Source organism: Equus asinus, chromosome 6 (assembly GCF_041296235.1).
Source record: "Equus asinus isolate D_3611 breed Donkey chromosome 6, EquAss-T2T_v2, whole genome shotgun sequence".
Classification (NCBI taxonomy): Eukaryota; Metazoa; Chordata; class Mammalia; order Perissodactyla; family Equidae; genus Equus; species Equus asinus.
The window spans coordinates 15,178,120-15,190,460 of NC_091795.1; the positions used below are offsets into that span (position 1 = coordinate 15,178,120).

The window sequence follows — 12,341 nt, forward strand, 5'->3', positions numbered from 1 at the left end:
GTGAGGTTTTGTATGTATTTGTATTTTCCTGAGGAGAAGACCCAAGGCTTTTGTTGAATTCTGAAAGAGGTCATTGATGTAAAGAGAATTAAGAAACAAGTGTTTCTTGTAATGACCCTTCAACAACCTTGGTCTTCTTCCAACTTTCACCCTATCTCTCTTCTCACAATCGTGCTTCTTAAAAGAAGTCTACATTTTCTGTTTTCTCTTCTTTACTACTCATTCATTTATTCTTCTTCCTCAAACCCCAGAAACTACTTTGTTCAAATCATCAAAATTCATCATTTTGAAAATGTTTTATAGAGTACCAACTTTGTGCTGGGCACTTTTCTGGGCATTCTGCATATAACAGTGACTAGACAAGAGTCTAGATCCTCTTGGAGCTTGCAATCTAGTAGGGGGAGACAGACCATAAACAAGTGAAGAAAAAGATCATACAAGTGTGTTAAGAGCAAAAAACCTGATGAGAGATTGACTAGCAGAGAGGCTACTTTAAGTTAAGAGGTCAAGGAAGACTGTCTGACATTTGAGCCAGAGAGCTGAGGGTAAGAAGGAGCCAGCCATGCGAAGGGCTGGGGGAGAGTGTTCCCAACCTGAAAAGCAGGGACAGAGGCCTCGAGTTGGAATGCGATTGACTCAGCAGAGGAACAGAAAGAAAAGCAATAAAGCTGGTGGGTGCACAAAGAAGAAAGTACTATGTCTATTTAGGGAAGTGAAGACAGGGACCGAATCATGTAGGACCTTAAAAAGTTTGGATTTTATTCTAATTGTAGTGGGAAGCCATTGGAGTGTTTTTGAGTAGCATCTCATTATTTTACAGTGGTTATTTTGATTTCAGTTTGGAAATAGGTTGTAGGGAGCAACAGTAGAAGCAGAAAGACCAGTTAGGAAACTGTTGCAATAATCCATGTGGGGAGATGATGGTAACTTGAACCATGGAAGTGGTAATGAAAATGTAGACAAGAGGATGGATTTGGGATATATTTTGGAGGTATAACCAACAGGGCTTTTTGATGGATTTGATAGGGGTCAGGGAAGGAGGAAACACAGACAACTCCTTGGTTTTTGACATTGGGCACTGCGCAAATGATGGTCCCATTTCACATGGGAAAGACTGGGAAGGAACATGTGGAGGCAGGGATTAACGAGTTTATCATGTTTTAGATATGTTAAAGTTGGAATGGCTGGGGACATCCAATAAACATAATATAACATGTTAAGGGCTCCAGTAGGGGTATGTTCATAGTTTTTTGGGGATGAAAAATATACCCTAAGTCTTTTTGGGGGAAGTAGAAGTCAGAAATACCTTTTTGTAGTCCTTTTCTTGTGACATACATGTGCATTCCTCTGATGTGGCACTAATCGTGCTGTACTGTAATTTCTGATTTATTTGTTCTGGACTTCCCTAGATTCATTGAGGGTTGAAATTGCAGGTTTTTATTTGTTTTCCCTCTTTCTATTCTCAGAATCTAATTTTGGTTCATCCTTATTCTAGCTGTTTATAAACTTGTTTGATAAATGAATAAATGTGACTATTACAGTCTGATAGTATGAACCAAAACAGTGATACTAGGGTGGAAGAAATATATTTTAGAGAGATTTTAGTGTAAAGGTCAGTAGGATTTGATGTCCAATTAGGTAAGTTGAGTAAGTGGGAGGAATTATTCATAATAGTAATTGTAAATAATAACAACATACATAGCACTTCTTGTTGCCAGGCACTATTCTAAGTGCTTCACATATATTAACTCATTTAATCCTCATAAAACCTTTATGAGGCAGTTCTGTTATCATCCCTGTTTTACAGATGAGGAAGCCACGGCCAGAGAAGTAACTTGCCGATGATCATGCAGCTAAGAAGTGTCAGAGCTAGCACATAGGTAGTCTGATGCTAAAGAATATGCTCCTAACCACTATGCTATGTTGCTTCCCAGTTGAGAATGATTGTGATTCTAGCTTGGGTTGTTTATGATAACAATTTGCTGCTTGCAAAGTCCCTTTACTTGCATTCTGAGATCTGTACAGGAACATAAGTTTCATTCAAAGTTCCATTTAGAGATTATATGAATGGGGAAGATATTCAGGTGGCCTGAGGCTGGGGAAACTGGCAAGCCAGGCATGGAACTTTCAGATATGCTGATTTCTCTCCTTTTTTATTGCCTTCAAAGCTAGTGCAGGGGAAGTAGCAACCCTGATATGATTGGTCACAATTGTCAGGTGAACTCTTGACCTCTTCCTACTTTTAATTTCTAGACTAGCCTGATAGGTAATTTATAGGATCCTCACTTGACTGTTCAGTTTACCAAAGAGAAGAAAAAAGTTCAGTTTTATCTGCTTCATTATCAACCTCTACAAATTTTTATTGACACCTTCCTATTATACAAAGAACTCTGTGCAGGTTCGTAGGAATACAGAGAGCTCTAGGACATTGCTTATTTTTAAGATTTTAATAACTGTGTGAGGAAGACATCCAGAAAAAAATGAATAGCTACATAAATTGTTCTATAACCAATATATACAGCAGTCTCAATGAAGAAGTGATCACTATTCGATGGAGAAGACAGAGAAAATCTCCTAGAGAAGGTGAAATTCAAGCTGAGCCTTAGAAGTGTCTTTAGTTAAAGGGAGAAAAGGTGAAGGGAAGGCTCATGAGCAAAAGATAATATGTTTCTGGGTGTATGTATGAAGAAGGTATACAATAGTTTGTCTTTAATAGAGGGGTTCTCAGGGGTGTCAAGTAAGAGATTAGTTTGGAGAAGTGGAAAGGGACCAAATTGTAAAGAACTATAAATGCTAGGCAGGTTTAGACTTTAGTTAAATAGATCCTTGCTATTCAAGGTGTAGTCTCTGTACTAGCCAAGTAGGGATCACTGAGCAGCTTTTTATAAATGCAGTATTTCAGGCCTACTATGAATAAGACTCTTCATTTTAACAAGATTTCCAATTCGTATGTTCACTGAAATTTGAAAAGTACTGCTGTAGTGAGGAATCATTTGATTCTGTTATTCTAAATCAAATGTTCATAACTAGGAACACGTTTTTAAACAGACTATATATAAGAAATGGTAGTTAGGATTTTGGCCTAAGCCATAAAGGCCTAAATGGTGCATAATTAGAAATACTCTGTGAGAGCTAGTGCTGAAATTCCAGGTAAGCCACTAACTGCTGGAATGAAGAACAGAAAAGCAGATTTGTGTCTCGTTTAGGGAAAGGGAAAAAGGAAAATCTGTCGGACTGCCATGTGCTAGATTGCACAGGGTGTAATACAAGGTCGGTGACCGGGGGATCCTAATCCTATAGTTTACTGAGCACTAGATTTTGGAGAACAGCAGCTGTGTTGGCAGGAGAGATTTAGGAGGCTTGTAGCAAATTCTCTCTTCTTTAACATAATGGCAGCCTTGATTCAAGGAAAGAACAAATAATTTCCCTAAATTACACAATTTCTAAGATACATTGTCAAGTAAAAGAGCACAGTGCAGTGTGGTATGTATATAGTATGCTTAAGTGGAAAATCTTTAACTTTTGTTATTTTGCACATGTGCAAATATATATGTAGGAAAAATTCCCGGAAATGGAATTATTTTTACAGAAGATGTGTGCATTTGTAGTGTTGATAGATTTTGCACAATTGTTCTCTGTAAATATTGTACTAATTTATGCTGTCACTGGTGATGTATAAGAATGCTAAGTTATATATCCAACTTTTTGATCTTTGCCAATGTGGTGGTTAAAAAATGGTATCTCAGTGTTGTTTTAATTTGTATCCTTCTGAAGTGAGATTGAATATCTTTAAATCTATTTAAAAACCATTTTTGTGAAATATCCATATTTTTGGCCAATATTTCTATTAGCGTATTCCTTTTCCTTTTTTATTTATAGGAATTATTTATATATTAGGGAAGTTAGCTCTTTGTGATATGGGTAACAAACCTTTTTTTTTTTTTTTTTTTTTTGGTGAGGGAGATTGGCCCTGAGCTAATATCTGTGACAAACTTCCTCCACTTTGTATATGAGACACCACCACAGCATGGCCTGATGAACAGTGTGTAGATTCACACCCAGGATCTAAACCCATAAATCCCAGGCCACTGAAGCAGAGCACGCAAACTTAACCACTACACCACCAGGCCGGCCCTAACAAACCTTGATAAACAAGTAGCTAGTGACTACTATATTGGATAACATGGGCCTAGAAGTAGTCTACTTAATTTCCTGCTGACCCATATTCCTTAGAACTGTAATTATCAAGGGGATAAGTTAGGGTATGTGTTTTTTGAAAAGCATTTGTAATATTATAGTTTTGTATTTGGAAGACACAGAAAAAGTTTTATAGCATAAATTTTTAAGAAAGTAAACCTTGATGAAATCCTTTTAGCTGGTGGGACAAGGTTAAAAACAATGGAAAATGTATCTAAGAATGTTGTTAATTTTTAAAATTTATTGATGTGAAAAATCACAAGGTTGTATTAAACTGAATGTCTCTATATTATTCCCTTTCTTTCCACTAGGTTACCACCAAAGAACATGATTTTGGTCTAGGGGCTCCAGTTTCTGAAGCTGAAAAATACCAGAATACTCTCCAGCTAGAACAAGAAGTGAGAAATCAAGATAGATTCATCTCTACACTGAAATTACAGGTTACATTAATTTACATATTTCTCTGAATTAATTTGGGATGGGGATATTTTAAAACAAGAAGATGCAGAGTAAATAGTAATTCTGTGCTCATTTAAATTTTATGGGTTTAAAATCACTCCATTTTTATCTAACCATTTTGATGCACATAGATTCCGGGTCAGTGAGTGCAAAGCATGTGCCAAGTGTTGTATCAGTTCCTTTCAAGTATGTAGTCTTACTTAATCATCCCAATCTTGTGAAATAGTAATGTTATTTCCATTTTACAGACATGGAAGCTTAGGTACCAAGAGGTTAAAGAAGTATGATATTTGATTAATGAGTGGCAGAACCAGGATTTCTCTGAATTCTCAAGTTAGCTAAGATTTGAATCCAGTTTCTCTGAACTTCAAGTTCAGTATTGTATCACTGGTACCTGACATGTAGTATAGCTGTTAAGAAAGGCTATTGAAAGAAACTTCCTCTCCTAGGAAGATGAAGTAGACTTACTTTTCCCTACTTCTCCTACTAAGTGCAGCTAAAAACCCTGAACATTATGTATAAAATAAATATAAGAGCACTATGAAAGGTAGGAAGATGAAGGAAGACTAGGTAGCGGCCTCAGCACACAATGAATGACACATTAGTGAGTTCCCAGATTTTCTTTTTTGCTCCATATATTCCAGACAGAGTGCTGGGAAAACTGGCACCCAGAAACAATAGGTGCAGACAAAAAGAGGTCTCAAAAAAGCCATCCCTCTCTAGGCAAAGGACTAGGAAAGGGGCAGCCTAGCAAGACTGAGACTTTTAGGCAATAACTACCTGCTCTAAGCAAATACCATGAAAGAAACTATAGCCCCGTTCCTGCCAGCAAAGGCTGAGTAAAGAGCCTAGACTTCCACCCTTACTGCTGTAACAAGGAGCCCCAATTGCGCCTCATGTCCGCCGCTCCTCCAAACTCCCCATCCCAGCAAGGTGGTATCATGGAAGAAGGCTGAGTGGGAAACCAAGACTTTTGTGCCCACGAGGGAGTAAGGAAGTACTCACCCCGATAGTGTCAGCAGAGACCACATGGGGAGCCTAGACATCCACTCCCACCTGGTAGTAAGAGGTGCCCCCTTTCCTCCTTGCTGGGGTGGTGTCTGAGGAGACCTATTGTAGAGTCATGACATTTACCACCCCCCGGCAGTAACAAGTCCACCTACCCACAGTGGCAGTGGAGGACACGTGGGAGCAGTAATGAGGCACGTCTGTTCTTCTTAGCTGTAGTGGTATCAGCAGAGGCCTATTGGGGAGCCTGAACCCCCATCCCTGCCCAGCAATAACAAGTAGCCCCATCCTCCCCAGGTGTCAATGAAGCCCTAGTGGAGAAATTGGACTTCCACTCCTACCTAGCAGTAACGACAATGTCCCCCTTTTCTAGTTGGAGCAGTGTCACAAGAAGCCTACTAAAACACAAGAGCCAAAGTCTTAGAATACCAGGTCTTAATTTAAAAAATCACTCTTCATCCCAATCAGGAAGATCTCAACTACAATGAGAAAGGACAATCAAGAGACACCAACACTGAGATAAATCAGATAGTACAGCTATCTGACAAAGATTTTAAATCAGCCATCATATAAACGTTTCAATAAACAATTTTGAGCATGCTTGAACCAAAAAAATAGAAAATCTCAGCAAAGAAATAAAAGGTATAAAGAAGAACCAGATGTAAATTTTAGAAGCAACCAAGATATTCTTCAGTAGGTGAATGGATAAGCAAACTGTGGTACATCCGTACAATGGAATATTATTCATTGATAAAAAGAAATGCACTATCAAGCCACAAAAAGACGTGAAAGAACCTTGAAAGCATTTTTCTAGGTGAAAAAAGCCAATCTGAAAAGGTTACATACTCTCTGATTCCAAGTATATGACCTCCTGGAAAAGACAAAACATAGAGACATTAGAAAGTTCACAGGTTGCAAGGGATTTGGAGGGAGGCGTGAATGGAGCACAGGGAATTTTTAGGGCAGTGAAAGATTCTGTATGATACAGTAATGATGGATACATGTCATTATACATTTGTCAAAGCTCTAGAATCTACAATCCAAAGAGTGGACTCTAATGTAAACTATGGACTTCAGTTAGTACTAATACATCAATATTGGTTCATTAGTTGTAACAAATGTACCACATTAATATAAGATGTAAATAAGAGGGGGAACTGTGTGGGGGAGGCAGGGTATGTGTACTTCCTGTACTTCCTGATTGATTTTTCTGTAAACCTAAAACTGCTCTAAAAAAACAAAGTCTATTGAAAAAATGCATGGGAGAAAATATTTCCAAATCATATATCTGATAAGGGATTAATATCCAGAATATGTAAAGAACTCCTACATCTCAACAACAACAAAACAAAACAACTCAATTCAAAAATGGGCAAAGGATTCGAATAGATGTTTCTCCAAAGAAGATATATAAATAGCCAGTACGCACATGAAAAGATACTCAGCATTATCAACTGTTAAGGAAATACAAATCAAAACCACAATGAGATATATCACTTCACACCCGTTAGGATACCTGTTATCCAAAAAACAAATAACAAGTGTTGGTGAGGATGTGGAAAAACTGGAGCGCTTGTGCATTGCTAGTGGGAATGTAAAATGGTGCAGCCGTGGTGGAAAAAAGTTTGGCAGTTCATCAAAAAGTTAAGTATAGAATTACCATGTGATCCAGCTTTTGCACCCCTAGGTATATTCCCAAAAGATTAAAAGCAAGGACTCAAATAGATGCTTGTGCACCAGTGTTCATAGCAGCATTATTCATAATAGCCAAAAGGTGAAAACAACCCAGATGTCCATCAACAGATGAATGTATAGACAAAATGTGGTATGTACATGCAGTGGAATATTATTCAGGCTTAAAAAAGAATGAAATTCTGATACAAGGCTACAACATGGGTGAGCCTTGAAAACATTATGGCAAGTGAAATAAACCAGGCACAGAAGTACAAATGTATGATTCCACTTATATGAGGTACCTAGAATAGGCAAATTCATAGAGATTTATTTAATGGGGACAGAGTTTCTGTTTGGGATGATTAAAAAGTTCTGGAAATGGATATGGGATGATTGTGCAACATTGTGAATGTATTTAATACCACCAAACTGTACACTTAAAAGTGATTAGAATGGTAAATTTTATGATACGTATATTTTACCACAATAAAAAAAATTAAGAAAATACAGTAACTGAAATAAACTCAATGTTCTCGAACAACAGAATGGAGAGGAGAGAGGAATGAATCAGTGAACATGAGAATAGAAAAGTAGAAATTACCTAATTTGAACAGAGAGAAAATTGATTGAAAAAATGTGAACAGAGGCTCAGGGACAGGTGAGACTATGACAAAACATCTAACATTTGGATCATTGGAGTCCCAGAAGGAGAGGTAAGAGAAGGTGGGGCTGAAAAAGTATTCAAAGAAGTAATAGCTAAATATTCCTCAAATTTGGCAAAAGTCATAAGACAGATTAAAGGTGAGTGAACACCTACCAGGAGTCTCCCAAAGAAATCCACACAACAATATTTCATATTCAAACTTGTGAAAACTAAAGACAAAAAAAAAAAAAAAGATCCTGAAAGAAACCAGAGAAACAATTTATTACCTATAGGTGACCACCAGTTCATATGACAGCAGATCTGAAAACTTGGAGGTCAGAAGGAAGTGACACATTTTTCAAGTGCTAGAAGAAGAGAACTCTCAACCCAGTATTCTGTATCCAATGAAAGTATCCTTCAGAAATGAAGGGGAATCAAGACATTCTCAGATGAAGAAAACTAAGAAACTAAGAGAACTGGTTGCCAGTGGAGCTACCCTAAAAGAATAGCTAAAGGAATATCTAACTAATGATGAAAGAGGGAATCTTGGAAGAATAGGAAGGAAGGAAGAATAACACATGGAGCAAAAATAGGAGTAAATGCAATAGAATTTCCTCTTTAGGGGTGGGGGATTCTAAATTATGTTTGTCAAATGTAGTTCTCAATGCAGGGAGAGGCAACATTTAAGACAATTATTTTATTAATAGAGGAGGGTAAAGGGACCTAAAGGGAGGTAAGGTTTCTTCACTTTGCTTGAACTGGTAAAATGTACTCTGTGATAAGTTGCGAATATATAATATAACACCTAGAGCAACCACTGAAAAGCTATGCCAAGAGATATACTCAAAACACTATAGGTACATTAAAGTGGATTTCTAAAAAATCTCAACTAACCCACAGGAAGGCAGGAAAAACAACAGAAAACAGAAAAAAGTCACACTTGAATCTTAACATGAAAGTAATTACATTAAATATATATAGTCTAAATACATCAATTAAAAGACAGAAACTGGCAGAGTGGATTAAAAAAACCTAGCTTTAAGTTGTCTACAAGACATACACTTCAAATATAACAATTTGGCTATGTTGAAAGGTTGAAAGGCATACAGACCTGAAAGGAAGAAATAAAACTGTCCCTGTTTGCAGATGACATGATCTTCTACCTAGAAAATCTCATAAAATCTACAATACAGAAACTAGAAATAATAAATGAGTTCAGCAACTTCAGAATACAAGGCAAACATATTGTGTTTATGTATCTTAGCAATTAACATGTGAAAATCAAAATTAAAAGTGCAGTACAATTTACAATTACTTAAATAGTGGAATTCTCAGATGTAAATCTAACAAAATAAGTATGAACTTGTATTCTGAAAATTACAAAAGGCTAATTAAGGAAATCAAAGACGATCTAAACAAATGGAGAGACATATCATGTTCATGGATTGGGAGCCTCAACATAGTAAAGATGTCAATTCTCTCCAATCGATATACAGGTTTAATGCTATTCCAAGCAAAAACAATTTTAAAAAAGAGTAATAAAGTGGAAAGAGTCATTCTCCTTGATTTCAAAACGTAATATATAGCTACAGTAATCAAGACTGTATGGTATTGCTAAGATCAATGATGCAGAATAGAGAATCCAGAAATCGCCTTGCTTAAGTACAACCAAATGATTTTTGACAGAGGTGCAAATGCAGTCTGATGGAGTTGAAAAACAGTCTTTTCAATCAATGGTGCTGGAGCATTTGGATATCTTTTAGGGAAAAAAGTGAGCCTAGACCTAAACCTCACACCATATACAAAAATTAACACAAAATGGATCATAGATTTAAATGTAAAATGTCTGAAACTTTTAGAGGTAGCGTAGGGGAAAATCTTCAAGACCTTGGGCTTGGTGAAGCGTTCTTAGACATCACACCAAAAGTATGATTCATAAAAGAAAAAGTTGATAATTTGGACTTCATCAAAATTTAAGTCTTTCACTCTATGAAAGACCCTGTTAATGGGATGAAAAGACAAGCTATAAACCATGTTTCTGCCATAGGAATAATGTTTAGAACACGAAGAACTCTCAAAATTCAACAGTAAAAAACAATCTAATTAGAAAATGAGCAAAAGACATTAAGAGCTATTTCACAGAAGGCTATATGGTTGACAAGCTCATAAAAAGGTGTTCATTCTTTCTAAACATCAGGAAAATGCAAATTAAGGCCATGATGAAATAACAATGCACACCTATAAGAACAGCTAAAATCAAAAGTAATGACAATACCAAATGCTGGCAACGATGAAGAGAAATTGGATCACTCATGCATTCCTGGTGGGATTGGGAAATGGTACAGCAACTCTGAAAAGTAGTGTAGTTCTTATAAAACTAACATATATTACCATACAACCCAGCAGTTGCGCTCCTGGGCATTTATTCCAGGGAAATGAAAACTTGTATCCACTCAAAAACATGAATGTGTTTTCATAGCAGCTTTATTTGTTATAGCCAAAAACTGAAAACAACTAAAATTTCTTTTAATTGGTGAATGATTAAACAAATTGTGGTAATCCATACCATGGAATATTACTCAGCAATAAAAAGGAATTAACTATTTTTTTCTGCTTTTTTCTCCCCAAATCCCCCCAGTACATAGTTGTATATTTTAGTTGTGGGTCCTTCTAGTTGTGGCATATGGAACGCCACCTCAACGTGGCCTGACAAGCGGTGCCATGTCCGTGCCCAGGATCCGAACTGGTGAAACCCAGTCCACCAAAGCGGAGTGTGTGAACCCAATCACTCGGCCACGGGGACAGCCCCGGAATGAGCTATTGATCCACGTGTCAACATGGACAGATTTCAAGGGCATTGTGCTGAGTGAAAAAGCCAATGTCAAAACATCACATACTGTGATGTTTATCACTTTTTTTTTTTAAAAGATTTTATTTTTTCCTTTTTCTCCCCAAAGCCCCCCGGTACATAGTTGTATGTTCTTAGTTGTGGGTCCTTCTAGTTGTGGCATGTGGGACACCACCTCAGCGTGGCTCGACGAGCAGTGCCATGTCCGTGCCCAGGATTCGAACCAACGAAACACTGGGCCGCCTGCAGCGGAGCGTGCGAACTTAACCACTCGGCCACAGGGCCGGCCCCCATCACATGATTTTTTAATATAACATTCTTTTTTTTTTGAGGAAGATTATCCCTGAGCTAACTACTGCCACGCCTCCTCTTTTTGCTGAGGAAGACTGGCCCTGAGCTAACATCCATGCCCATCTTCCTCTCCTTTATACGTGGGAGGCCTACCACAGCATGGCTTTTTGCCATGTGGTTCCATGTCTGCACCCGGGATCTGAACTGGCAAACCCCGGGCCGCCGAGACGCAAAATGTGTGAACTTAACCGCTGCGCCACCGGGCCAGCCCCCTATATAACATTCTTGAAATGACAAAATTATAGAGAGTAACGATTGCTAAGAGTTAAAGATGGGGAGGGAGAGGATATGACTATAAAGTGGTAAAAGGAGGGCAATCTTTGTGGTGATAGAATCATTTTGTATCTTGTTGAGGTGATAGTTAGCAATCTACATGTGATAAAATGGAATAGAACAGTGTGCACACATTGTGCCAACGTCTAATCTCTGGGTTTGATATTCTACTATATTTATGATGCAGCTATTGGGGGAAACTGAGTTAAGGCCACATAAGCCTTCTCTGTACTACGTTTGCAACTTCCTGTGACTCTTTAGTTATTTCAAAATAAAAAGTTTTTTTTTTTAAAAAAAAAGCTTTTTGATTACCTATTATCTGTCAGAAATTTTACTTGAACTTTTCTAACTACAATCCTGCAAATTATGGGTATTCTCTCCATTTAACATATGAGACTCAAGAGGCTTCCATTTATTTTTTCTGAAATCTAATGCATCTCTTAGGATCAAGAAAATGTAGTAAATTGCCAAGATTAAGTAATTGGTAAAGAACTGCAACAGGATTTGAACCTGTCTACCGAAGCCCACGTTCTTTCTACTACTAAACTGCATCTTCTAAAGTAATTGTGTAATTGAGTAAAAGTAGGGCTTGATGTCAGAGTATTTGTTTTTATTTTATTTGTTTTATTTATTCCATTTAACAATAATTTGAGCGTTATATGCTAGATCGCATAATAAATGATACAGAAATGAGAGGTATGTTGATACAGAAACTAGACACAGTCTCTTAAGTTACTTAGAATTTAGTGGAAGAGATAGGGAAGTAAACAAATGATTATAATGCATCTTATAAAATACTAAGATAAATGTACATAAGATTTATATATAAATATACAAGTTAAACCTATACAAGATTTGTATATAAATTTATATAAGAGGCTTTATGGG

The 12,341-nt window shown here is 37.1% G+C and overlaps 1 protein-coding gene across 16 annotated transcripts in view; it reads left to right on the top strand.

The window, feature by feature from the left end:
• Positions 1-12,341, top strand: part of TSGA10 (testis specific 10) — a 114,834-nt gene that overhangs the window by 4,333 nt on the left and 98,160 nt on the right. For all 16 annotated transcript variants that reach the window (XR_011503853.1, XR_011503854.1, XM_044772966.2 and 13 more), the window contains exon 2: positions 4,509-4,637. Coding sequence is in view for 4 of the 16 variants with exons in the window: in XM_014831401.3 (XP_014686887.1) it covers positions 4,509-4,637 (129 nt within the window). In the remaining 12 variants the exon portion in view is untranslated. The remainder of the gene's footprint in view (positions 1-4,508; positions 4,638-12,341) is intronic.